The 25,917-nt window shown below is 62.2% G+C and overlaps 1 protein-coding gene, 1 long non-coding RNA gene and 1 pseudogene across 4 annotated transcripts; 2 read left to right on the plus strand and 1 right to left on the minus strand.

Annotated features, from left to right (window-relative positions):
• Positions 1-216: 216 nt before the first annotated feature.
• Positions 217-17,231, minus strand: PTPN23 (protein tyrosine phosphatase non-receptor type 23). 2 transcript variants are annotated; one of them, XM_080676346.1, is made up of 24 exons: positions 17,067-17,231; positions 12,405-12,479; positions 8,540-8,667; positions 8,297-8,373; positions 7,657-7,706; positions 7,384-7,515; positions 7,065-7,145; positions 6,855-6,986; positions 6,728-6,775; positions 6,332-6,388; positions 6,158-6,216; positions 5,902-5,981; positions 5,685-5,799; positions 5,535-5,600; positions 5,005-5,150; positions 4,427-4,738; positions 4,197-4,351; positions 3,954-4,105; positions 3,687-3,866; positions 1,810-3,598; positions 1,553-1,737; positions 1,211-1,454; positions 1,027-1,140; positions 217-954 (listed from the first exon to the last, which is right to left on the minus strand). In XM_080676346.1, exons 1-24 carry the CDS (start codon positions 17,148-17,150, stop codon positions 475-477), a joined length of 4,941 nt encoding a protein of 1,646 aa, XP_080532472.1. In that variant the 5' UTR covers positions 17,151-17,231; the 3' UTR covers positions 217-474. The 2 variants fall into 2 exon arrangements, with proteins under 2 accessions (XP_080532472.1, XP_080532471.1); XM_080676345.1 differs by having other exon boundaries at positions 217-1,140.
• Positions 17,232-17,497: 266 nt separating this feature from the next.
• LOC308251300 lies at positions 17,498-18,811 on the plus strand. Its single transcript, XR_013960910.1, has 2 exons — positions 17,498-17,739; positions 17,966-18,811. It is a non-coding gene; the product is annotated as an uncharacterized lncRNA (long non-coding RNA).
• Positions 18,812-21,178: 2,367 nt separating this feature from the next.
• On the plus strand, positions 21,179-24,684 carry LOC308251894 (annotated as a pseudogene). The gene is made up of 4 exons: positions 21,179-21,307; positions 22,173-22,280; positions 23,221-23,277; positions 24,361-24,684. The product of its transcript is annotated as an uncharacterized misc_RNA (transcript).
• The last annotated feature ends 1,233 nt before the right edge of the window (positions 24,685-25,917 follow it).

The following is a 25,917-nucleotide window of genomic DNA, read 5'->3' on the forward strand; positions in this document are numbered from 1 at the left end:
GGGGCCTTGTGAGCAGTTGTGCTTCCTCTGCGAGTCCCTCGTCCCCGTGCCTCCCTCCAGCTCACGGTTAGACCCTTAGCTCAGCGGCTCCAAGCAGGAGCCATACAAGCAGCAGAGGGGACAGTCACGGTGGGGGAGGCCTCCGTGGCCCTTCCGAGGTGGCCCCCAGCTCACCCAGCACCCACCCGAGGCCACGAACGGTGATAGCAATGGGCAGACACTGGCCACAGACAGGTTTATTAAGTAGCAAAGAGCTGGAAAAACATCAGGTCCTACACAGTAGCAGGACCTGCCTCAAGGCCTAAGGCCTGAGACACGTCTGCACCCCACAGGGGTGCGGGCTAGACCAGGAAGGGCTGAAGGCAGCAAGAACAGGAGGAAGAGACTGGGCCACCTCGGGAGGCCCTGCTGGGCACGGGCGGGCAGGCGGCGGGCGAGACGATGTAGTGTGAGGACCAGGCGGGCGAAGCCTGCTCAGGTCTTGTTGAGTGTCCAGAGGGGGTCCAGAAGGCTGAGGGGGTCGTCGGTGGGCTGGGCAGCCCGCAGCCCCTGCCCGTTGTGGGCGTGCAGGAAGCTCTGCTTGCTCATTCGCTGCTTTCCCCGCGAGGAGCTGTCCAGGGAGAAGGCCTCAGGGGTGAGGGAGGCCAGCAGCTCCAGGGAGGAGGAGGGGGGCCCCGGGCTGGGGGCCTCAGGAACGGGCTGTTCCTCCTCGGGCTGGGGTGTCTCTGGCAGGGGTGAAGAGAGCGGGGGTGGCGAGGAGGAGGGGAGCTGGGTGGACTCCGGAAGACTGGCTGGCAGCAGGCCTGGGGGTTCCACAGGGCCCGGCAGGCAGGCAACTGGGGAATCCAGGCCCCCAGGAGGCCGGATGCTGAGCTTGGCGATGGTGGCCTGGATGGAGCTGATGGGCACGTCCCCTCCGAGGACCAGGTCCTGGGAGTCCTGAGGAAGGTGGTTCTGAAGAGAGAGGCGGGTGAGGACGGGCCACAGGCGGCGCCGTCCCTGTCCCAGCCGGCGTTCCTGCCTCACCTTTTGGCTGATGCCTGTGCCAGGCAAGGGCCTGCAGGGCGGGGGCACGCCGTGGCGCTGCAGGACCTGCTCCACGTGTCTCACCACCGCCTCGTGGCAGAACCGGAGGTGCAGCTGCAGGGGCACAGGCCTGGTCAGGGGGCCGTCCCTCAGGGCGGAGCCTGCCCTGCGCCCAGAGCCTCACCTTCTCCTGCAGCATGTGCTTCCTCTGCTGCCGCATGCGCCGCACCAGCTGGGGCAGCTCGGGGAGCCCGTTCCCCGCCTCCACCTCCTGCACGGCCGCGTACAGCAGCGCAAAGGCTCCCGTGCGGCCCACCCCGGAGCTGCAGTGCACGACGACGGGCGTGTGCAGGGGTCGCTGGTGCAGGTAATGCGCGTGCACCTCCTGGATGAAGCGCAGCAGGTTGCTGGGGCTGTCGGGCAGGCCTCTGTGTGTGTGGGGGGGGGGGGGAGCAGGGGGTTAGTCACACCTGACCGAGGCCTCGCCACCCTCCCGTGCTCCCACCCGCCCAGGCGGCACACGCACAGCTCGGGCCAGGTGGGGAAGTGGAGGTGCACGAGTGAACGCTTGAGGCTCTGGTCACGGAACTGCAGGCTCAGCACCCGTTCCACGTGGGTCTCAGTGGTGCGGACGCTGCTCAGCGCCAGGCTCAGGGCACCGTGCACCATGGGCTGGCCTCTCTCGGTGGGGAAGTAGCGTGCCACCTTTTGCTGAGGGGCCAAGAGGGCGGTTAGTGATGCTTTTCCAGGATCCCTGCTGGGCACCCACCCACCTCTCCTCACCTTCTCCATTTCAGCCTCAGACACCAGCATGACGATGACCGACACCTTCTGCTCGTGCACCATGAGCCAGAAGTCGGCAGCTGTGCCAGGCAACGGGGCCTGGGTGGCCACCAGGGGCGGGCAGTACGGGGAGAGCCCCTCCACGCGGCTGGCATTGATGTAGTCGTCCTTGCCCGAGCGCAGCACCACGCGGTTGCTGTCGTAGGGCATGACGTCCTGGTGCCGGTTCTTCAGCGAGTAGCAGCGGGCGATGGCGATGGAGCGGCCGCGGGCATCGTGCTCCTGTGCGTCCTGGAGCTCCCGCCACACGGCATCCAGGGCCCCAGCATCGCCCAGCTGGCCCCGAAAGGCCTCCAGCTCTTGCTGCAGCTGCTGCAGCCTCTCAGGACGCTCGTAGGGGTCCCGCTCAATCAGCCGCAGGGCCTGTGGCCGCCGGCCCTCGGCTGCGTCCACCTTAGTCGGCTGCAGCAGGGGCTGCCCACCCCCAGGAGGCTGGGTGCCACCATGCTGGCTCTCGGGGCTGGAGGAGAGCAGGTCTGCGGCCGCAGTGCCCCGGCGCAGGCACGGGGGCGGTTCTGCCACAGGGGGCCGAGGAGGTACTGGGCCAGGCCCTGGTGAAGGGGCAGGTGAAGGCACCAGGTGGGGACTAGGGGTGGCCTGGCTGGCAGGTGAGGGGCCTTGAATGGAGAGAGGGGCTGCCTGGGGGCCCAGGGGCCGGGGGGAAGGGGCAGGACCATAGGCCAGGGTGGGATGGGGAGGCTGAGGGGGCCCAGGGCTGGAGAAAGGCAGAGTCCCCGAGTGAGGGGGCAGGGGGTCCTGAGAGGGGCCTGCATAGAGCTGGGAGCGTAGAGGTGGTGGTGGCTGCCCCAGGACACCAGGCTGAGGGGCGAAGGGGTAGGGGGGTGGGGGAGTCATGAGCCCTGGAGCCTGGGATGGGAAGAGGTGGGGATGCTGGAGTGGCAGGGGCTGCTGGGGGAGCTGTTGGGGGGGCTGCTGGGGGGGCTGCTGGGGGAGCTGCTGGGGGGGCTGGGGCCCAAATGCCGCCCGTGTGGGATGAAGCTGGGGCTGGGGCCCTATCCTCGGGGCTGGAAACCCCGTGGGGATCGCAGGAGGGAAGTGGTGCTGGGCTGGGGGTGCTGTGAGGGGCTGCTTAGGCCCCAGAGGGTAGGTGTAGGGCATGGACAGTGGCTGGGGTGGGGGTACTGGGAAGCAGGGCTGGGGAGGAGCAGGGGTGGGGCTTGGCCGGGGTGCTGTGTGGCTGGAGATGGGCGCCTGGACACTATCTACTGTGGTGGTGGCTGGCCGGACCCCCATAGCCAACTCGGGGCCCGAGAACTGGGGAGGGGGCGCGGAGGGCAGGCCGGCAGCTGGGGGGTGTGGGCCCACGGCCCCATAGGGAGTGCCCACCACGCCGTGCTGAGGGGAGGAGCGGGGCACGAGGCCCAGCTCTGGGGTGTAGACAGGTGCTGCGTAGACCGTGGGTCCAGGCGCCATGGCCATCATCGCAGGGGGCCCTGGGGCCTGGGGGCCCCTGGGGTGCATCACCTGGGTGGGGCCTGAGTAGCTGCCTGGGGGTAAGGGGCCTGGGAGATAGTGGGGTCCGGGGCCTGCCGAGCCGGGGAAGGGGCCCGGAGCGAAGCGCAGTGCGGCGGCAGCTCCCAGGAAGGCGTCGGGCAGGCTGCGCAGCTCCTCGGGCGGGTCCCCCACCTCGCCAGCCTCGCCCTCCTCCCTGCGGGGCAGCAGTGGCTTGGGGGCCGTGGGCCGAGGGGGGGGCTTCTTCTTCAGCTCCCTGCGGGACGAGGCAAGAAGGGGAACCAGCCCCATCAGCCCAGCCAGGGTCTGGGCTGCAGCGCCCGTGGTCCCGGGGCCACACCCACCTGTCTAGGAGCTGCTGGCGGGCAGCCTCGCGGGCCTGGCAGGCGGCCTGGGCCCGCTCCAGGAGGGCTGCCACCTTGCTCTCGAGGTCCGCGTAGAAGTCCTTGCCCTCCTGGGACTTCTTCATCAGGTCCTCATAGGCTTCGTAGGAGGCCACCAGGGTCTGCAGCGTGGAGTTCCACCTGGCGGGCAGAGGGGCCGGGGCAGGTGAGCAGCTGGAGCCACGCTCAGGGCGGGCTCTGGGCAGGAGCGCAAGGCCAGGCACTGACTTCTGGTCCAGCTCGCCGAGTGCCCGGCGCACGGCCGCATACTGCACGTTGGCCTCGGTCAGCGCGCGGAGGACGTTGTCCTGGGCAGCCAGGTTCTGCTCCAGGTACACCCTCAGCTGATCGTACTTCTTGAGCTGCTCCTCGAACAGCTTCTGAGGGTGTTGGGGGTGAGCAGAGACACTCAAGGCTTTGCCACCTCAGGGTGGAGCCCAAAGCCGGGGCCCCGCCACCTGTTCCCCGCACCTTCATCTCGGAGTGGTCCGTGGTCACCAGCGAGGCGGTGATGTCGTCCTTCTGGATAAGCTCACGCAGCTGCTGCTCCAGAGACACGCGCTGGTCCCGCATCTCCTGCACCTTGGCCAGGATGCGCTTCAGGTTCTGCAGCACGGCCTGGTCCTCTGGGGGCAGCAGGGGTCAGTGAGGCCAGAGACGCCCCAGCTGTCTCAGCCACGGCCCAGGAAGGGGGTGCTCACCTGGGGTGAGGGCTGGTGTGGGAAGGGCAGCTCGGACCTGGTCCAGCGGCCCACTGAGCAGGCGGAGGTTGCCCACGTGCAAGTTCATGGCGCGGTGCAGCTCACTGTTGGTGAAGGAGGCCTTTTCGTGCACCTCCTTGTACTTGGCCCATTCTCGCCTCACCTCTGCCAGCTCCGCCTTGGAAACGGCCACACTGGCTCCCGCCTGGCCCACTGCCTCCTGCAACTTCTGGTCTAGCAGCTCATCCTCCTCCAGCAGGTCCCTGATGTCCTTCAGTGAGGCCTCCACGTCCGTGAACACACCTGACAGCACTGAGGGTGTGCATGGGGAGAGGGGACAGCTTCTGAGGCAGGCAGACCAGGCACCCACCCTGGCCTGTGCCCCAGGAGACAGCACTACCCTCAGTCAAGGCTTGTGTGCAGCAATGCTTGCCGAGCAAGCACCCAGAGTGTGGGGCTGGGAGGGTATTTGTGCCAGGTGCTGGGAGAGGTGCGACCTCCATCCGGGGGGGGGGGCGGGCAGGGGACAGGGGAAAGGCCGCAGGTGACATCCCCACCCTCACTGCCTCCCCTCCCACCTTGCATGGACTGGACGAGGTTCCGGACAGTGTCGGGCCGGACGCTGAGCGCTGCACACTTCTCCATGAGCTGGGGCGGGATGTGGTTGTACGTGTCCAGGTTGTCCACTGTCTCGGGATCCAGCTGCATCGAGTCCATGAACTGGCTGGGGGGACACCAGGACCAGGTGGGTGGTGGGTGCTGACCCAAGTCCTCACATGTACAGGGAGTGCACTAGGGTGAGTCTGCCCCACAACTGAAGACAGGTCTGAGGCCCTAGCAGAGAGCAGACCAGCACCCTGACCCCCCCACCGAGGCCGGGCCTGGCCCCCACGGCGTGCCCACCGCACTGCGGACAACACTGGGACAGAACGGACCCCTCCCGAGACTCGGGCTCTCGCCTAGGTGGTAAGTCTCGTAAGTAAGACCTTGGGGGGAGGGAGGCAGAGCGGGGAGCATCTCGCTACTACTTCCCCTGTTGCAGGCAGCACCAGGGACCCACCGAGGTCTGGGGTGTGACCCCCATGCCTCCAGCCAGCCCCACACTTACTCCAGGACCTCATTCTTGTCCTCAATCTTGGCCATTATCTCTCGAAGTAGCTTAGCCTTCTCCTCACTGCAGAAGTGACAGAGCAGGGGCTGGAAGCCTGTCTCTTGAGACATCCCACTCCCACCAGTGCCGAGGGCACCCTCCCCCGACCTGTACAGTGACGAGGCTTCATGGGCAGCCATCGGGACCAGCTTGGCGAAGATGTCAGGGCCTGTGACAGCTGGGTCTGTGGGGTTCACTGGCAAGGGCTTCACCAAGGGGGCACCTGGGAGGGAGAAGTTGTGGAGACCAGGCCCATGCAGACCTCACATCTGTTCTATGCCCCCTGTACCTCCGCCTGACCCCCAGCCTCCCCCCAGCGTCAGACCTTTCACAGGCTGAAGGGTGTCCAGGGCCGGGACAGCCTCGTGGTAGATGAAGTCATTGTCCTTCTTGGCGGAATTGTACCTGGGGGTCCAGGGAAGGGAGCGGGCAGTCTTGGACGAGCAGCAGGGGCCCAGGAGCTGGCCTCTATGGGGCCACTGCTCTCTGGCGCTGGTGGCTCCCTCCCAAGGGTGCAGGCAGAGGGCCAAAACCATTCCTCAGGAGAAGGACCAGGGCCACCCCCGGCCCCACAGACTCACTTTCCTCCAATGACGTCCATAGCAAAGCGAAGTGCATCTTGCACAGTGTCAGGCTGGCCCTGTAGGGTAGGGATTGGGGCTGAGCACCAACCAGGGCCAGTGCCAGCACACCCCGCCCGCAGGCTTGCTCCCTCTCCTCGGGGCTCGGGGCAGCAGGCCCTTCCTTAGCTGTACCTTGGCCAACTTGATGGCTTCACTGAGCTTGTCCAGGGCACTCTGGAAGTATGCGACCTGTGGGGACAGTGGGCGGAGCCTGCTGGTCCTTCCCTGCTTGGAGTCTCCTCCTTCTGCCCCCAACAAGCCCTGCCTGGCCATCACATGACCCACCAGAAAGCAAGATAGCTGGGTGCCAGCCAGCCCCTCTGCGGGGAGTCTGCTATGCCTCCTCAGCGCCCAGGGATGAGGGCTGCACAGATGGGACACCCAGGCCGCAGCAGGGGCTTGTTCAGGGATGAGGAGGTGAGAGGCGGAGAGAAGACCACCCCCCCTACTCCGCAGGGAAGGGACCCGCCGGCGTCTCACTAACAAGGCTGGAACCAGTCCCGAGTGCCGTCCTCACAGCTCACTCACCTGCTCCCCGAACTTCTGCTGCTCCTCAGCCTGCTTCCCCATGTGCAGCTGGGGAAAGAGACATCGCCACTTAGACCCCAGGCTGCGCACTCAGCCCCGCCCAGAGCCAGGGGCGTGCCGCCCTCACATGAGCCACAGCCGCAAAGTAGTAGATCTTCATCTGCACCAGCTTCTTCCAGTCCTTCTGGATCCGGCCCAGCAGCGAGGCGGTGTCAGGGTTCTCCAGGGCCCGGCAGGCCTCCTTGTAGTAATCCACCACCTGGGGGCCCGACGGGGCCGTCAGGGGGCGCTGGCCGAGCACCAAAGGCCTGCCCCGAGCACACCTCCCCATCCCTACCTGCGCGCTGATGCGGGCCACCAGGAAGCTCTTCCTGTTGTCCAGCATCGACTTCTCCAGAAGGCACTCCTGAGCCTGGCCCTGGGGCAACCAGTCAGGTCCACTCCCTGGTTCACCGAGGCCTTGCCCTTCCAGCGGGCAGACCACAGGGACGCCTCCCCACACCCTCTCCTCCAGCTCCCAGCCTGCTCCTGACCCACCTGGAGCTCTCAGACCAGAGCCAAGGCCCTGCACTGCCCTCTGCTGGGCCTGCCTAGGGTCCGGCCCTAAGTGTCCCCTCCCTGGATTCAGCTCAGTGCCCACCAGGACACCTCCTCACCAGCATGAGGTTGACATTGAGCGTGAGGATCTGGCGGCTCATGTCAACGCTGTAGGCGTGAGGGAAGTGCTCCCGCAGGTAGGCAAAGGCGCCGGCTGCACACTGGAAGTGCGTGCAGGAGACCTTCATGCCCTGGGAGGAGAGGAGGGGGTGGCCAGGGCAGCACCAGATCCGGGACAGGACTCAGCCCAACTCGGGATCTGAGGACACGCAGCAGCCCTCCCTGTTACAGCCGATGTCCCGTCCACTGCCCCTCCCACTGCCCCCGCTCACCTCTTCAGACACCCGCTTGTCCATGGCCCCCAGCATGGAGTGCAGTGCACCTGGGGAGGCAGAGAGCACAGTGTCAGTCTGGGGGTGCTCCCCACACCTGTGTTAACAGTAAGGCAGAGAGCACAGTGTTGTCACCCACGATCAGGAAAACGGGGGTCTGAACTGGGGCAGCTGGTCCATGGATATCAAAGCCAAACAAATGGGGAACTCAGATGTCTGGCCAAACCTCCCAGTCTCCTGCTCTGCGCCAAGCAGGGGTGCAGGTGGACGCAGGAGGGGTTCCTGTGCAGACTCAGGCCTAGAAGTCCAGTCTGGAAGCTTCTCCCTGGAGCCCAGCTGGGGCTGAGTCATCAGGTTGAGAGCAGAGCCGGCTGAGCCCAACCTTGTTTGCCTTCTGCCTGAAGCAGCCCCAAGTCAAAGGGGGGTCGGGAGCTGTCCAGTGAGAGGCCACTGCGGCCATCCCTCCCAGCGGAGCCCAGTGGCAGCAGCCCCACACAGCCTCTCCCCAGCAGGCGGCTCCCTGTGGCCCAGCAAAGAGGCGCTGGCAGAGATGTGGGGGGCAGTGGAGGGGTCCGAATACAGGGGTCTTCCCTGCATCAGCCCACTGCCCGGGGCCTGCTGCGGGCGGGAGGCAGCTCACCCAGGTTGTAGAGGATGCAGGCCTGCTCGTACTGGATGTCCTCGTGCGCCACAGACTTGCCTGAGAAGATCTCGGTCCTGCAGACACGGCACCTGGTCATCCCAAGGGCAGGTGAGGGCCCAGCCCCCCCCACGCAGGGTTTGAGGGAGGCCCTGGAGACACCACATCCAGCCGCTCCCCACCCTCTGCAACAGGAAAAGGGAGGAGGGGCATCCCCAGCAGCCCACGCCCGTCAGCTCTCACCAGGTGACAGGAACGGCGGCCTCCTGGCCCGAGCCCATGGGGACCCGGCTCTGCAGGTAGTGGAGCTGGCCCAGGTACTTGCGGAGGACGCTGCAGCCCTCAAAGTCCCGGGGGACCCGGACGGCGTTCTGGGCGGATGGGAGAAGCAGGCTGCCATCACTCGGGCAGAGGACAGGCTGGGCGCCTGCTCCCAGACGCCCAGGAAATGTCAGAGCTGGACGCTGCCCCCCCAGGGCCAGGAAAGCCCACTGCTGAGAGCATGTCATCCACCCAACACACCGTCCGCCGGCCCCACCGTCTGGACGGCAGTTTACAACGTGACCCACAGAGCGTGACCCACAGAGCGTGACCCACAGAGCGTGACCCACAGAGCGTGGCCCACAGAGCGTGACCCACAGAGCGTGGCCCACAGAGCGTGACCCACAGCTCTGCACCTAAAACACACAGAGAAGTCCCGAAGAGCCACTGCTCAGTGAGCACGCCCCGGGGACAGCCGGCCAGCACTGCGAACAGGTCACACGTGAGCACCGCCGACACGCCCACTGAAGAGGCGGATTAATGAGACGGAACAGACGCACAGACACAGACCAAGACTGGGCTGTGGCCGCATTCTGTGCCATGGGGGCTCGGCAGCATCAGCTGTGGTTTGGTGGGCTGTCGCTCCGGGCTGGTGGCGGGGCCTGTGTCTCACTTGGGGGTGCCGAGTGTTGCTTTGTGAGCCCCAGATCCGCGGTGCCATTTCTCTGTAAACGGCCAGTGTGTGTCACGGCAGCTCCTGCATTGAGCGTCTGCGCCCTGGTGGTCAGTGTGCGTCATAGCGACTGGTAGGATGGACACTTAGCATATTAGCCTTTTATATACATAGATTTATACTATCTAATAAAAGAGTAATATGCAAATTGACTGTCACTCCAAGATACAAGATGGCCGCCCCCATGTGGTCAAAGATGGCTGCCCCCATGTGGACACAAGATGGCCACCACAAGCTGGCTGGCAGGGGATGGCAGGTGTGGGCAGTTGGAGGTGACCAGGTTGGCAGAGGAGGGCAGTTGGGGAGACCAGGCCAGCAAGGGAGGGCAGTTGGGGGGACCCAGGCCTGCAGGGGAGGGCAGTTAGGGGTGACCAGGCCAGCAGGGGAGGGCAGTTAGGGGTGACCAGGCCAGCAGGGGAGGGCAGTTGGGGGCAACCAGGCCTGCAGGGGAGGGCAGTTAGGGGCAACTGGGCTGGCAGGGGAGCAGTTAGGCATCAATCAGGCTGGCAGAGGAGTGGTTAGAGGTGATCAGGCAGAGGCAGGCAAGCAATTGGGAGCCAGCAGTCCTGGATTGTGAGAGGGATGTCCAACATTGGAGAGGGTGCAGGCTGGGCTGAGGGACACCCCCCGCCCCCCCATACGAATTTCGTGCACTGGGCCGGGGGGTGTTCCTCAGCCCAGCCTGTACCCTCTACAATCTGGGATCCCTCGGGGGATGTCCGACTGCCAGTTTAGGCCCATGGGATCAGGCCTAAACCAGCAGTCAGACATCCCTCTCACAATCCGGACTGCTGGCTCCCAACTGCTCGCCTGCCTGCCAGCCTGATCACCCCCTAACCCAGGGGTGGGCAAACTTTTTGACTCGAGGGCCACAATGGGTTCTTAAACTGGACCGGAAGGCCGGAACAAAAGCATGGATGGAGTGTTTGTGTGAACTAATATAAATTCAAAGTAAAGGAGCGGAGGAGAGAGCAAGAGAACCCTCCGCTCTTTCGGATCCACGGGCCGGATAGAACAGCCGAACGGGCCGGATCCAGCCCACGGGCCGTAGTTTGCCCACGGCCGCCCTAACCACTCCCCTGCCAGCCTAATCGACACCTAACTGCTCCCATGCCGGCCTGATTGCCCCCAACTGTCCTCCCCTGCTGGCCCGGTCGCCCCCAACTGCCCTCCCTCCCCTGCTGGCCTGGTCGCCCCCAACTGCCCTCCCCTGCAGGCCTGGTCCCCCTCAACTGCCCTCCCCTGCAGGCCTGGTTGCCCCCAACTGCCTTCCCCTGCAGGCCTGGTCCCCCCCCCCCAACTGCCTTCCCCTGCTGTCCTGATCGCCCACAACTACCCTTTCCTGCTGGCCATCTTGTGGTGGCCATCTTTGACCACGTGGGGGCAGCCATCTTGTGCAAGGGCGTGAGGGTCAATTTGCATATTACCTCTTTATTATATAGGATACAGACAGATACATATTACATATAAATAAAAAATTTAAAAATATCTATAAAAATTAGAAAATGACTTTTAGGATAGGTTTTCTTTTTGCCTTTTTTTTGCTGTTTAGTATTTTCAAATTTTCCTATCATTAGTTTTGCTTTTACAAGGAGAAGTGCTATACTATATAATAAAAGGCTAATATGCAAATAAGACTGAACATCGGAACATCCGAACAACCAGTTGCTATGACGTGTGCTGACCACCAGCGGGTGTGTGTGGAACATGGCGGGCGTTGGCCACGGTGGGATGGTGGAGCAGGTGAGTGGGGGCGCCAGACCAAGGCGGGGCACCAGCCGCTGTCATTGGGGTGAGCCTTTGGTGGTTACTGAAAATTCTTTGCTCCCGTGTGCCGCGGTCCCGCCTGGTGCTTACACCTGCTGCCGGCGCCGGCCCCACTCGCACCCGCTGTTGGTGCCAGAGCCGCTGCTCTCACCCACTGACAGCGCCGGCCCCGCTTGCACCCGCTGTTGGTGCCAGAGCCGCTGCTCTCACCCACTGACAGCGCCGGCCCCGCTCGCACCCGCTGATGGTGCCAGAGCCGCTGCTCGCACCCGCTGACAGCGCCGGCCCCGCTTGTACCCACTGACAGCGCCGGCCCCGCTCGCACCCGCTGACAGCGCCGGCCCCGCTTGTACCCACTGACAGCGCCGGCCCCGCTCGCACCCGCTGTTGGTGCCAGAGCCGCTGCTCGCACCCGCTGACAGCGCCGGCCCCGCTTGTACCCACTGACAGCGCCGGCCCCGCTCGCACCCGCTGACAGCGCCGGCCCCGCTCGCACCCACCCCACTCACACCCGCTGCCAGTGCCTGATCACTCGGCGCCATCAGCGGGTGCGAGCGGCAGCTGCTGGCCCTGATCACCCCTGAGGGCTTCTCCACCTCCCCCTGCTCCTGAGAGGCGATCAGGGCAGCACCCTCCACTCGCACCCACTGCTGGTGCTGGCCCCAATCGCTCTGCGCCGTCAGCAGGTGCAAGCGGGGCCAGCACCTTCAGCGCGTAGAAGCGGCGGCGGTGGTGGGAGCGGGGCTGCCAGCACACAGGGGGCTGGGGGGCCGTGGCAGGAGGGGCCCAGCGGGGACGCAGAGGATGGGCCGAGACCCGCCCCTGTGCCTACCGCAGCCCCGTGCCCACAGCTCAAGGTGCACGGATTCGTGCACTGGGCCCCGGTATTTAATAAGAACACACCTGTGCCTACCGCAGCCCCGTGCCCACAGCTCCTTTCAAGGTGCACGGCTCCGTGCACGGGCCCTGGTATTTAATAAGAACACACCTGTGCCTACCGCAGCCCCGTGCCCACAGCTCCTTTCAAGGTGCACGGATCCGTGCACGGGGCCCTGGTATTTAATAAGAACACACCTGTGCCTACCGCAGCCCCGTGCCCACAGCTCCTTTCAAGGTGCACGGATCCGTGCACTGGGCCCTGGTATTTAATAAGAACACACCTGTGCCTACCGCAGCCCCGTGCCCACAGCTCCTTTCAAGGTGCACGGATCCGTGCACGGGGCCCTGGTATTTAATAAGAACACACAATAGCAAACTAACAATATAACGAGAGTACGGTGCAGGTGGTTTATTTACGTCCCTTCAAACCACTCCCATTCACACCTCATACAAATACGATCCTCCTACCTGTCTGAGCAGCTCCAGCTTCTTCAGCTCCTCATTGTAGGCTTCTGGGTTCTCTCCATAATTCTTCAGGACAAACTGGAGAGAGAAAGGAGGGGAATGTCAACCAGGGATAGAGACTCCCGGTTCCCGCTCCATTCCCCGCCCCCACCCCCCTGGCCCCCCAATCTCACAATCACCAGTCCGGCTCAGGAGCCATCCACACCACAACCACCACCAGCTCAACCCCTGGGCCAGCAGGAGCTCAATCACGGGACAGCACAGAGGCTGGCCACAGAGCCGCCCCCTCTGAGCCCCGTGGACGGCCCTGCGTGAGTCCCGGGCTGGTCCTCGCCACCCTGCAGCCTCTCTGCGGTGCCCAGGGCTCTGCCAGCTCAGGAGGCCGGGAGCTCGGGGCTGAAATGGGATCCTAAGGAGCGTCCCAAACAGGCCACAAAGCCAAGCCTCCTTTAGGATCGGACCCTGCTGTGCTCTGGGTGCCAACCCTAACCCTAACCCTAACCCAACAGTAAGTGTAGACCAAAGGTGCCAAGCGAGAGGGGGAGTACAAAGCCTCTGCAGCAGCCCACGCCCTGGCTGGGAAGGCAGCACCCAGAGAAGTGGTCTGCAGTGTCCCCGTCGGTGAGGAAAGGCCCATGGCTGGGCGACAGGGATGACCAGACAGAGGGCAAAGGGAAGGTCACGCTCACACCAGAGAGGGAGCCGGCGTGCCTGCCCAACCACCACCTCAACGGACTGCCGTAGACGGTGACTGCGCCCACCGGCCTGGAGGCCTGGCCAGAACCAGTGGGGGTGGGGACGGTCCGGCCCACGGGCCACATAAGGCCTGCAGAGTCATTTGGTCTGCCCCGTCAAGGCATTAGGGGCGAGTTAATTAAATGTTTGGCCGAATATAGCAGGCTAGGTTTTTTAAACATGTTTTCTTTTTAAAAAATGTATGTATTTTTTTTATTTCAGAGAGGAAGGAAGCCCTAACCGGTTTGGCTCAGTGGATAGAGCGTCGGCCTGCGGATGAAGGGTCCCAGGTTCGATTCCGGTCAAGGGCATGTACCTTGGTTGTGGGCACATCCCCAGTAGGAGGTGTGCAAGAGGCAGCTGATAGATGTTTCTAACTCTCTATCCCCTCTCCCTTCCTCTCTGTAAAAAAATCAATAAAATATATTTGTTTTTAAAAAAGGAGAGAGGAAGGAAGAGGGAGAGATAGAAATATCAATGATGAGAGAGAATCATGGATCGGCTGCCTCCTGTACCCCCCCCACACACACACACTGGGGATTGAGCCTGCAAGCCAGGCATGTGCCCTGACCGGGAATCGAACTACGACCTTCTGACTCAGAGGTCGACGCTCAACCACTGAGCCATGCCAACAGGGCTTTCCATTGATTTTTTAGAGGGGGGGGGCGGGGGAGGAGGAGGGAGAGAAACATCAATGTGAGAGAGACACATTGATTGACCGTCTCCTGTAGCACCCCAACAGGGACCGGGGATTGAAGTTGCAACCCAGGTACATGCCCTTGATCGGGAATCACACCTGAGACCCTTCTGTGAACAGGCCGAAGCTCTAACCACGGAGTCACGTTGCTCAGGGTGATGGAACTTCCTTGGTCTGGTACGTCTATACACGGCCCATACTTCCACTCTTCCACTGATGTCACCATCTAACTTTTAAATTTCCTCTACCAGATTATGAATGCCGTGAAAAAAAGTATCACCTCTTACCCATCGGTATCATCAGGGCTCAGCGTAGTGACCTGAACACAACCAATTTTTACCCTACTGTCCTGAACTGAACTCCCCCCCTCAGCTCCAAGTGCATGTCCCTGCAGCTCAGAGCAAGGGGAGGAAAGAACAGGGTGCCGGTGGCCCGGGCAGCGTGGGGGCTCCAGGGCTGGGGAGAGGAGTCCCGGTCAGGGCGAGCTCCCAGGCTGCAGGGGCGTCCCCTCGTCAGGACAGTCCCAGGGTGCCCTGGAGGAGGTGGCCATGCTCAAGTGCAGCCTACCCACAGACGGCTCAGGGGTTCATGCAAACAGGTGCCAGACCTTACCAAATAAATGGTGGTACCTTTCCCACGTCCAAAGAAAAGGAAACAAAGAAAAAGAGCAGCTCTGGCTGGTGTGGCTCAGTGGACAGAGCGTCGGCCTGCGGAACGAAGGGTCCCCGGGTAGATTCCCTGTCAGGGCTCAATCCCCAGTGGGGGCGTGCGGGAGGCAGCTGATCCATGGTTCTCTCTCATCACTGATGTTTCTGTCTCTCTCTCTCTCTCCCCGCCCCCGCTTCCTCTCTGAAATCAATAAAAACATTCAAAAAATAAAAGAGCAGATGCACAGGAACCTGTCTCCTGAGCGGCTGATACCACCGCAGGCTAAATGGCTCCTGAGCAACTCCGCTCGGAGGCCAGGTTCTCCCGGGGAAGCCACTGCTCACATGACACCGTGTCGCCACTGTGTGAGCCCCAGAGGCTAACTTCCGACAAGGCCCTCTCCTAGGCGCTTCTGAGCCAAGATGCTCTCCGCTGGGTTTAAGTCAAGTGAGAGCCAGCATCTCTGAGTCCCTCCCAACTGTCAGTCGGTCACCTTCTCCTGGGTGCCCACCAGGGAGAGGGGACCCACGAGACTGCCAAGGCACGGAGATGCCTCCGGTCACTCGCAGTTGAGGGGTGGGGGAACCACAGAGCAGCACAGACAACCGTCACCAGGAAGAGGATGCAAAGCTAGGGGTTCGGTGCTCGCTTCGGCAGCACATACACTAAAACTGGGACGATACAGAGAAGATTAGCTTGGCCCCTGTGCAAGGATGACACGCAAATTCGTGAAGCGTTCCATATTAAAAAAAAAAAAAAAAAGCTAGGGGTTCGGAGAAGGGAAAGAACTGTACGTGTGCCAAAGAGCAGGTGCAGAAGTGGCCCAAGTCTGGGAAAGACGTGGAACTTTAGGGGAGTTTCCTGGTTTTCGGAGTGAGGAAAAAGGTCCAACGAGGTTAAACGATGGGCTCGACAGAACACAAGTTGTCAGTGTCTGAACGAACGCAGGGCGCTGTAGAGAAGAAACTACTTCCAAGCCCATTTTCCTTCCTTTTTTTAAAACATGTTTTTTATTGGTTTCAGAGAGGAAGGGAGAGGGAGAGAGAAACATGAATGAGAAAGAATCAGGGAAGGCTGCCCCCCCTGCACGCCCCCCACTGGGGATCGAGCCCGCCACCCGGGCCTGTGCCCTGACAGGGAATCGAACCCTGACCTCCTGGTTCCCAGGTCGATGCTCAGCCCTGAGCCACATGGAGCTCCCAAGCCCCTGCACCACCTGGGCCACCGGGCCTCCTGCGGGTCCCAGGCCTCCTGCTGGTCCCAGGCCTCCTGCGGGTCCCACGGCCTCCTGCGGGTCCCACGGCCTCCTGCGGGTCCCAGGCCTCCTGGGGGTCCCACGGCCTCCTGCGGGTCCCAGGCCTCCTGGGGGTCCCACGGCCTCCTGCGGGTCCCACGGCCTCCTGCGGGTCCCGGGCCTCGTGCGGGTCCCACGGCCTCCTGCGGGTCCCACGGCCTCCTGGGGGTCCCACGGCCTCCTGGGGGTCCCAGGCCTCCTGGGGGTCCCACGGCCTCCTGGGGGTCCCACGGCCTCCTGCGGGTCCCACGGCCTCCTGTGGGTCCCGGGCCTCGTGCGGGTCCCATGGCCTCGTGCGGGTCCCACGGCCTCGTGCGGGTCCCACGGCCTCCTGCGGGTCCCGGGGCCTCCTGCGGGTCCCACGGCTTCCTGCGGGTCCCACGGCTTCCTGCGGGTCCCACGGCCTCCTGCGGGTCCCACGGCCTCCTGTGGGTCCCCGGGCCTCGTGCCGGTCGGGTCACTGTTTTTTTTCCCTTTGGCCACTGCTTTTGTAAACACAGCTGATCACGGAAATGCGCGGGCTGGTCCTTCTCACTCCTGCAGACCCACAAGGCGACCAGCGGCCCTTCCCAAGGCACATGTCGCAGGGGCTCTGGAGGCGCAGTCCACGCACCAGCCCGACTTTTACCTCCGATCTTGCGGTCACAGAGGCCCCCTGCCTCCATCAGCGCCTGCCCCGCCTGCGTCCTCCGACCGATTCAACCCATCGAGAGCGAAGGCCTCGCCTCAGCTCCCTCGCTGCTCGTCCCCTGGGGCAGCTGCAAAGGCCGCGACCCGCCCCGAGGGACAGGGAACCGCGCGGTCCGGTCCGAAGGGCTCCGGGTAGGGTTCTTCCGAGAAGACCGGACCGAAGTGCCCCAAGGCCCAGAGCCCCAGGGTGGGGGCCCGTCTTACAACACGGATCTGAGCGCCTCAGCGTCCGCCCCGTCAGTGGCGGAGGACCGCGCGCCGAGGGCCGTGGGCGCCCCACCTCATCCTGCTCCCCGTGGGGCGGTTCTGGCGTGAGGAGGGCGGAGCGGGACTGGGTCAGGAGCGTCACACCGAGGAAGTGTGTGCCCCGGCGGGCGCCGTGGGTGGCCCGGGACCGAAGTTAAAACCGCGGTTCCGACGAGGCCGCGGTGCAGCCCCGGGCGCGCGGAGGAAGGAGGCTGGGCCGGGCTGGGGGAGCCAGCGAGGCCCCTCCGGGCCTCCCTCGGCGGGTCCTGAGGAGGGGACGGGCGCGCAGGGGCGTCACGCGCGGGCCGACGGCGGAGAGACGCGGAAGGAGCGGGGAGGGGAGAGCAGCGCTCACCTTCTTCACAGCCGCCTGGAAGAGGAAGTCGCCGGCCTCTTTCAGGTCCAGCCAGATCATGGGCATGCGGGGCACGGCCTCCATGGCGGACAGAGCCCCCGGGCCACCGGGCCGCTCCCCTCGGCCGCTCCAGCTGCTGGCTCAGCCGCGCGCACTGCCCCGCCCCTCCGCGCCGGAAGGCGGTCGTCATGCGGAAGGAAAAAAAAAAAAAAAGCCCACACGGCCGGAAAAAAGCCCACACGGCCTTCTGGGAGATGTAGTCCCCGCCCGGCCCGCGCAGCCTTACGCACATGCGCAGTTCAGTCTCCTCCGAGAAGAGGGCAAGGAGGGTCGCGAATCTCCAGCCCGAGGCGAAAGGGTTTCTGGGAGTAGTAGTCTTCCTCCCTTAGCTGCGAGTAACGGCGAAAGGGTTTCTGGGAGTAGTAGTCTTCCTCCCTTAGCTGCGAGTAACGGCGCAAACTGGTTTCTTCTGGGCCGTACAGACCCGCATGCCAAACCGAGGCCTGGCAGCCGGGACCAGAGCCGGCTAGGGGGTGGGAGACTATAGCGTGGCATTGCTGAGCAAGGAAAGGCGAGATTTGGGACGTGGGACCCGGGAAGCAGTTTGGCCACAGGACACAGAGCCCAGGCCGGAGCATGAGGTCTGCAAGAGATCAGGATTAAGCCGTTGCTGGTCAGTATGGGCTGGAACAGTCAGGAAGGAAGGGACAGGGGAGGAGTAGGAAGCCCTAGCTGATCCTTGCAAGACAGGGAGGACCTATAGAGGCAGGCGTTCCTGGTGGGGTGGGAGGAGGCTGCAAGCGCCAACGGGGGCTCTGGCCTGTCTCCCGGATGGAAGGAGCCTGGATGGGTCCCACCTCCTGAGCTTGTTGGAGCAACTGTCCTTCCCCTTTTTATAGAATGGGACCACCTCAGCCCACACGGTGCTCCTGGGGTTGGACTGCACAGACATATACCTGTGAGGACCCCAGTATATGCTGGGGCTGCCATAGCAATGTGTCACCGGCTGCCCGGCTGGCTTAAGCAACAGAAAATACTTTGCTCGCCCTTCTGGAGGCCACACGCCTGAGGTCAAGGTGTCACCAAGCTGGGTTCCTGAGGCCCGGCTCCGTGGTTGGTAGAGGAAGATCTGCCTGTGGCTTTCCTTCTCTGCATGTGTGTGTCCTGATCTCTTCTTGTGAGGACACCAGTCAGATGTCCGGCATACAGACCCGCATGCCGAACCTAGGCCTAGCAGCCGGGACCAGTTCGGCTGCCACCTCAGGACCTAGTTCCCTCAGTCACCTCTTTCAGAGTCTGTCTACATGGGTGATGCATATATGCACACAAGGTCCTTGGTTGATCACTTCCCACCCACCCACCCGCCCTGCCTTCCCTCTGCGTTTCCTCAGTCTGTTCCAGGCTTCCATGTCTCCAGATCCACTCGTTCATCAGTTTATTTTGTTCATCAGATTCCACATATGAGTGAGATTATGTCTCTCTCTGACTGGCTTATTTCACTTAGCATAATACTCTCCAGGTAGCCGAAACCCGTTTGGCTCAGTGGATAGAACGTCGGCCTGCGGACTGAAGGGTCCCAGGTTCGATTCCGGTCAAGGGCACGTACCTTGGTTGCGGGCACATCCCCGGTGGGAGGTGTGCAGGAGGCAGCTGATCGATGTTTCTCTCTCATCGATGTTTCTAACTCTCTATCCCTCTCCCTTCCTCTCTGTAAAATATCAATAAAATATATTAAAAAAAAAAAATACTCTCCAGGTCACAGACAATAAGGTGGTGAAGGCCTGGGACGGGGGCGGGCTAGAAGGGGTCAATGTGGAGGGGGGGAGGGGAAAGGGGGACATACATCATATTTTCAACAATAAAGGTTTTTTAAAAAAGAGTATCTACAAATAGAGTCACATTCTGAGGTACTGGGGCTTGGGACTTCACAGGAATTTGGGAGAGGTGGGGGAGGGGGGGCACAATTCAGCCCAGAACACAGGGTCCTAGTCACATGAAGGGCAATTGGTGTGAGAGGCATCAAAGACCGAGAGGCCCTGTGGGGAGGGGCCTGGAGTGCAGAGGTGAGGGGGTGGGGACGGGCCTGGGATGCGGCCGCAGAAGGGAGTCAGGGTAAGGTGTTTGGGGAAACAGACTTGGAAGTAATGGGGAGGCGTGCGCCCGTCACAAGGGGGCAGCAAACACCCATTCAGCCAAATGAGTTCACCTTTTCATCTGCCGCCCCCCCCCGCCGCCCCCCGCAAACTTGGCAGAGCTGGAAGGGCCTCGCAGAGGCCAGGTGTCCCGGGTAGTGTCATGGGGCAACTGTGTCCACGCAGCTGGGTTTGGAGCACTAGGTGTGTGTCCCCACGGGCAACGGTGCCACAGCCCCTTCCTCTCTCCACCAACGTGGGCAAGGGCTGAGGCCTGGGTCTCTGCCCGCCCTGACCAGGCCGTTAGAGGTAGGCTGAGGCCCAGCCAGGGCGGAGCCTTGCCCAAGGGCCGCCGGCTTCCTCCTCCACAGCCCGCCGGCCCCTGTGAAAGCTTTCTGCCTCCACCATGCTCTCAGGAGGCGCGGAAGCTACGGGAAGGACCACAGGCGCGGCGCGGGTGCTGCTGGCTGAATAAGCCTTGTGACAGCAACGCTCACCTGAAGGGGAGCCCTTGCCTCCTGCAGGTGGAGCCCCCCTGTCCACTTCCTGCTCCCTGCACCCTCCAGTGCCCTCCAGAGCCTCACCTGCCCCCCGCCCCAAACTCAGCCCCAAGGGGGTCACATGCAGGGCGGGGCTTGGAGAAATCTCTTCCTGGACGCCGGGAATCCTGCCCTCACCCTCCCAGGCTCGAGGCTCGAGGCTCGCTCCCAGCAGACTCCGCGCAGCAGATGGGGGCCAGCCAGCCCCACAGCCCCGTGGAGGGCAGAGTGGCAGGGGGCACCACCCTCGGCTGGTAGCCCAGCACCTCCCAGCACCTTCCCTTACCAGCTCTGTGCCTGAGCTCAGTGTTTTTTTTTTAATATATTTTTATTGATTTCCGAGAGGAAGGAAGAGGGAGAGAAACATCAATGATGAGAAGGAACAATTGACTGCCTCCTGCACGCCCCCTACTGGGGATCAAGCCCACAACCCGGGCAAGTGCCCTGACCGGGAATCAAACCTGGGACCCTTCAGTCTGCAGGCCAATGCTCTATCCATTGAGCCACACTGGCTAGGGCTGGGTGAGGTTTTTTAAAAAGTATGTATTTTATTGATTTTTTACAGAGAGGAAGGGAGAGGGATAGAGAGTTAGAAACATCGATGAGAGAGAGAAACATCGATCAGCTGCCTCCTGCACACCTCCCACTGGGGATGTGCCCGCAACCAAGGTACATGCCCTTGACCGGAATCGAACCTGGGACCTTTCAGTCCGCAGGCCGACGCTCTATCCACTGAGCCACACCAGTCAGAGCTGGGTGAGGATTTTTTAAAAGATTTACAAATGGACATCACAAGAAAAAGCATACTGCCCATCCCAGCAGCTAGGAATCCTTACCCCAGCCTCCCAGCCTGGTCCGCAGGGAGCAGCCAGGAGGAGGAGGACAGTGAGGGTCTCCCTGGGGAGGCTGCCGCTGTCACAGCCACGAGGGACGGTGAGCCAGGGATGATCAGATCTTAGGGCTCTTTCAAAGTCAGGCACCAGGTTTTCAGAGGCTGACCCCAACCTGTAAAGTGTATGTAACATCGTGGATGTCAACCTGGGCCCAGCCGCAGGGGCGACCCCCTCTGTGCGCACGTGGCCGAGGAGCTGCCGCATGCAGGATTCGTGTTCTGGAAGGTTGTTTGGGATCAAACCGGAACAGCCAGGCGGAGGTGGCACAGAATCCCCCCAGTCAGGGCCCAGGCGGCCTCCTCGTGGGGCCCTCGACGCTGAGGCCCTGACCCGTTGCCCAAACCTGCTTGCTTCTTAGCCAGTGGTGTTTCAGAACACTGGCCAACAGTGGTGTCTGGCAAAGGAAGGGAGAGGCCCCCCATGTCACCAGAAGCCCCTGGGCAAGGCAGCCCCACAGGCACCTAAAAGGGACAGCAGTGGCAGTGGGTCCGAGCAGGGGCCGTGGCGGGGCCGGGGGCGCACTCGTGCTGGCGGCAGGCTTGGCGGCGATGGCCTGTGTGGCCCAACGCCGGGGGGGGGCCTCGAGGAGAGGGCTGTCGCCCAGGCCCTGCAGCTCTTCAGCTCCGGGAGACAAGGCCAGCCCCTCTTCCGCTTGCGGGAAGTCCTCCAACGCCCAGGTCGGTGAGTGTCCGCGGCCCCAGCCAGGGAGGCCGGGACGCCGGGGCAGCCCGCGAGGGGGCAGGCAGGAGAGGCGGCCTGGCGTGGCCCCACGTGCCGGGTCACCGTGAGCTGTTGTCAGTGGGCTGCTGTCTCTCCCCCGGGGGGTAAGAAAGGTGGTCACCTCTGGCCGGACGGCGGGCTAGCAGGGAGGTTTGGGGCCTCACCGGGCCTGGACGCTCCTGCACTCGGCCCTGGCTGGAAGGAGTGCCGACGGGCACAGGCCTGGTCTCCCCAGGGCCTCGCAGGGGCTTCCAGCGTCCCTTCCCCCCACGGCCTCGCTCTGGCAGGTAGCTGACCGTGCAGGGCTGCATTCTTTCTTTAAATCTTTTTTATTGTTTAAAGTATTACATATCGTGTTACATATGTCTCCTTTCCCCCACGGACACCCCCCATGCCCCCCCCCCCCGGCCAAGGCTGGTGTTGTTTGTTTTTTGTTCATCCTCACCTGAGGATAGTTTTCCCACCGCTTTTTCAGGAGATGGGGAGGGAGGGGGGGAGGGAGGGAGGGGAACATCGATGCGAGAGAGCCACATCCACTGGTTGCGTCCTGCACGCTCTAACCACTGAGCTCGCCGCCAAGGCAAGGCTGGTATTCCCGTTCCTGTTCACAGAAGACGGGAAGGGCCCCTCTGGGTCCACAGCTCTGAAGTGGCTCCTGCGGCCGGTCTCCGAGAGCCCCCCACACCTCAGCTGCCTGAGGAGGCCCTGGCTGTGGTGCAACGTGCGGACCTGGGCTCAGCCCCTCCAGCGGCAGCTGTGACCCCTCGGTGCCTCGGCTCCGTCCGGTGAGGGCCTGACCAGGAGCTGTTCTTGCTTCTGCAGAGCTCCACCTCCCAGACGCTGGTCAGCTTCAGGGTCAAGGAGACGGTGTGCCTCTCAGAGCGGTGGCAGCAGCCAGAGCCCCAGCAGTGCGCCTTCAGGGACGGCGGGGTGAGCCTCCCCACCCCAGCAGGAGCAGGGGGTCCTCTCCTCTCCGCCTGCCTGGGCGGGGGGGGGCGGGGGTGGTCCTCTCGTCTCCGCCCACCTCCCCTGGCCACGCGAGGCTTCACTGTAGGAGCCTTTCTAGAAATGTTTTTCCTATTGCTTTTGTATTTTCTTACTATAAATTACTCAGTCCTTATAAAATCAACACATGCTAAAAATGACTAAGTAGTCCTGGCGGGTTTGGCTCAGTGCATAGAGCGTCGGCCTGCGGACTGAAGGGTCCCGGGTTCGATTCCCGTCAAGGGCATGTGCCTGGGTTGCGGGCACATCCCCAGTAGGGGGTGTGCAGGAGGCAGCTGATCGATGTTTCTCTCTCATCGATGTTTCTAACTCTCTATCCCTCTCTCTTCCTCTCTGTAAAAAATCAATAAAATATATTTAAAAAAATAATAATTCTCTCATCAGTGATGTTTCTATCCCTCTCCCTCTCCTTCCCTCTCTGAAATCAATAAAAATATACTTAAATATAAAAATTAAAAAATGACTAAATAGAAAAAGAATAAAGTGGGACCATTATGTACCCAAGGTATAAAATTAGAAAAATAACATTTTTGATAGCAAATTAACAAACTGGAGAAGCAAAATAAAATTAGGTCAAATCTCCCACACGCCCTCCCCCAGGGTCAGACTAGCACCCTGGGTGGGTCCCCTTCACGTCCGCACAGGCTGGTTTGAGGGTGCTGTTCCCTGAGAACGGACAGGAACGTCCTTTCCCGACGGGTGTGTGTGGGGTCTGACTGGGGCCCTTCCCAGCCGGGCTCTCTGGGGCCCTGGGGAACCCTCAGCTTGCAGCTCTGGTTTGGGAGGACGAGGCCCAGGGCGGGCGGGCTGTGGGGTGGGTGCCTTGGCCCGGATCCGCCTCCAGCCCGTGCTCGCTGCCCCGCAGGAAGAGCGGGACTGCACGGGCGCCTCCTTCATGTGGGGCCCTTTGCGCGTCCTGATGGTCTGTTGTAGAGTGAACGCGAGTAAAGACCACTGGAGTCCAGACCAAATTAAAATTTAGGGAGCCTTTATTGCCGGCCGGCGACTGTCCCCTCTCCACTCAGGGAGATCAGAGAGCAGCCCCGACCCTTTGTGTCCGACCGTATTTAAACCCATTCACTACAGTTTTTTTTTTCTTTTTCAGAGCAAACAGTCTAAAACAATTTAAAACAAAGCAGTTTTCCTTAATTAAAGAGCCAGCCCTATGTGTGCTTAGTGGTTATCTCGCTGCTGGCCTTGAAAACAACTCAGTTCTATCCAATTAAAAATGCACCTGGCCTAGCATTGGGAGTATGGGCATCTCTAGTCTCTGGCCTACAAGGTCAGACAGCTAAGTTTATCTTCCTCATTATTCAAGCAGGCTAGAAAGCAAAGTTATTTTTTAGAATAAGAGTTCGTCTAAAAAACAGCAGAGAATTCCAAACAGTAGTTTTACAAAATAGGGGGTTAGCCTTCTCACTAGGAGGAAGCATGCTCAAAAATTCCCACTAACAGGTCGACTGCAACCCAGGTCCGGAGCGCCAGCAAGAGGTGAGCCACCAGCCCTGACCGGTTTGGCTCAGTGGATAGAGCGTCGGCCTGCGGACTGAAGGGTCCCGGGTTCGATTCCGGTCAAGGGCATGTACCTTGGTTGCGGGCACATCCCCAGTGGGAGGTGTGCAGGAGGCAGCTGATCGATGTTTCTCTCTCATCGATGTTTCTAACTCTCTATCCTCTCCCTTCCTCTCTGTAAAAAATCAATAAAATATATTAAAAAAAAAAAAGAGGTGAGCCACTGGCTCGGGCACGTGGGGCCTCAGTTTCCTCATCTGGAGAATGGGGTTGATCACGATCAAGCCGTCCTCAGTGCAGGTTCTGGAGGGATTTTGAGGATGGGGGGGGGGTCATCTGGCAGAAGGGGAGGGGAGAGACCAGTGGTTGGGCCGGGGGTGCTGGGAGCAGCACCTGCCTCCTGGGGCAGGACACTGGCTCTGCTCTGGCCCCAAGAGACTCCTGGGAAACCGACCCTCCTCTCCATCCCACATTTGGGGGGAAACAACCACAGAGGTGCAGCCTCCTGGCCAGTGAGGGGAATAGGGAGTCCCAAAGGCCAGGCCGGCCCAGACCCTCTGGGTGCACCTCCAGCCCCATCACTGAGGCGGCTGCCTGGAGAGAAGGACCCCAGGCAGGATGGGAAGGGGGGACAGTGGTGAGGGCGGTGAGAGTGACCACAGCGCCCCTTCTGCTGGGCTTGCGGGAGAAGCGGTCGGCCCCGTCCCCGGAAGAAGCCGCTTAGGAGGTCGACAGCGCCAAGCTGCCCCCTGTGGTCAGGGACTTGTATGAGAAAGCCAAGTTCGACATCATCGCCAACCTCCTGAGGAATGTCTAGGGCTGGAGAACGATCCCCGATCCCCGGCAGGACCTCCCCTTCCCACCCGCCCACTCCCTCGGCGGCCCTCAGCACCCCCTTTGCTGCATAGTCCCCCACAGGCCTCTGCTTTCACACACCTGCTGACCTCTGCTGGAACGCCCGCCCGTCCTGTGTCTAACTCCCACTCACCCTTCGAGGCACAGCGCCAAGGCCCCCTCCTCCAGGAAGCCCCGGGCTTGCCCCCAGCAGGTGTCCTTCCCTCCTCAGAGCGTTCAGGAACCTCAGACCACGCTGGCGTGACCTCTGTGCCCTGGCCAGACGCACCCTGCATGTTCACAGCTGTACCCGCCACGCTGGCGGCAGGGGGCGGTGGAATGAGTTTCTCGACCAGGTGCTCCTGGGAGGGCAGCTCCTTCTGCGCAGGACCCGAGCATCCCTGCCCCCCGCCCAGTCCCTTCACATCCGCGGGCGCTGCCCCGGGGTCAGCCCATCCTCAGGGGAGAGGCTCCGTAAAGCATTTCTGCATAAACACCTGGGTGCCTGTGTGAGTGAATGAAGCGTTAGGACTCGGGGTGAGGAGACAATGGGGCAGACCTGGGGCGATCCCACTGCGTCATGGTCCTTGGGGTCAGGACAGGTCCTTGGGGTCAGGACAGGTCCTTGGGGTCAGGACAGGGACGATGGAGAGAAACATGGGATGCAGCGGAGGGAGCATGTGAGGGCCGCCCTGGAGGCCCAGTCACCGACCGCCTTTAGTTCCTTTATGCCTCCCCCTTCATCAGAGCTCCAGGCTGCACCTCTTCCCGAACCCCGACTTCTGCATCAGACGCTCCTGGGCCCTCCTGCCACGTCCAAAGGGTGTCACACACTCAGCAGCTTCCCTCTGGCCATCCCAGGGCAGCGGCCTCCATGCCCAGCCCTGACTGGCATCCTCGGCTGCGCGCTCACCGCATCTGGTCGCAGCTTGGTTGTGGTCACCGATGCACCCGAGCTTGTGGAAGAGAAAACCTCTCGTGGAACTGGGCGTGGAGTCCGGAGTGCAGCTCCCTTGTCACCTTTCGGGCGTGTGACGTTCGCTATCGTGGGCAGCAGTTAAAACCAACTTGGGGGGAGGAGTGGGCTCCGTGCCAGTGAGGGGGAGGGGGGGAGTCCAAGGCATGACAGAAAGGGAAGTGGACCGCCAAGCAGGCGTGTGCAGCCGCAGTGCAGCAGGCCCTCCGCGATGGGCGTCGCCCACAGGGGAAGGGCCGC

This window comes from Plecotus auritus, assembly GCF_963455305.1.
Source record: "Plecotus auritus genome assembly, chromosome: 6".
Taxonomy (NCBI): domain Eukaryota; kingdom Metazoa; phylum Chordata; class Mammalia; order Chiroptera; family Vespertilionidae; genus Plecotus; species Plecotus auritus.

Excerpts from the sequence above, each read along its gene's own strand:
- PTPN23 (XM_080676345.1), bottom strand. The coding sequence starts at position 17,150 with ATGGAGGCCGTGCCCCGCATGCCCATGATCTGGCTGGACCTGAAAGAG. Across the intron at positions 5,982-6,157 it reads ATGGACGTCATTGGAGGAAA|GTACAATTCCGCCAAGAAGG; the intron begins GTGAGTCTGTGG and ends CTGGACCCCCAG. Across the intron at positions 5,151-5,534 it reads GACAAGAATGAGGTCCTGGA|CCAGTTCATGGACTCGATGC; the intron begins GTAAGTGTGGGG and ends GTGTCCCCCCAG.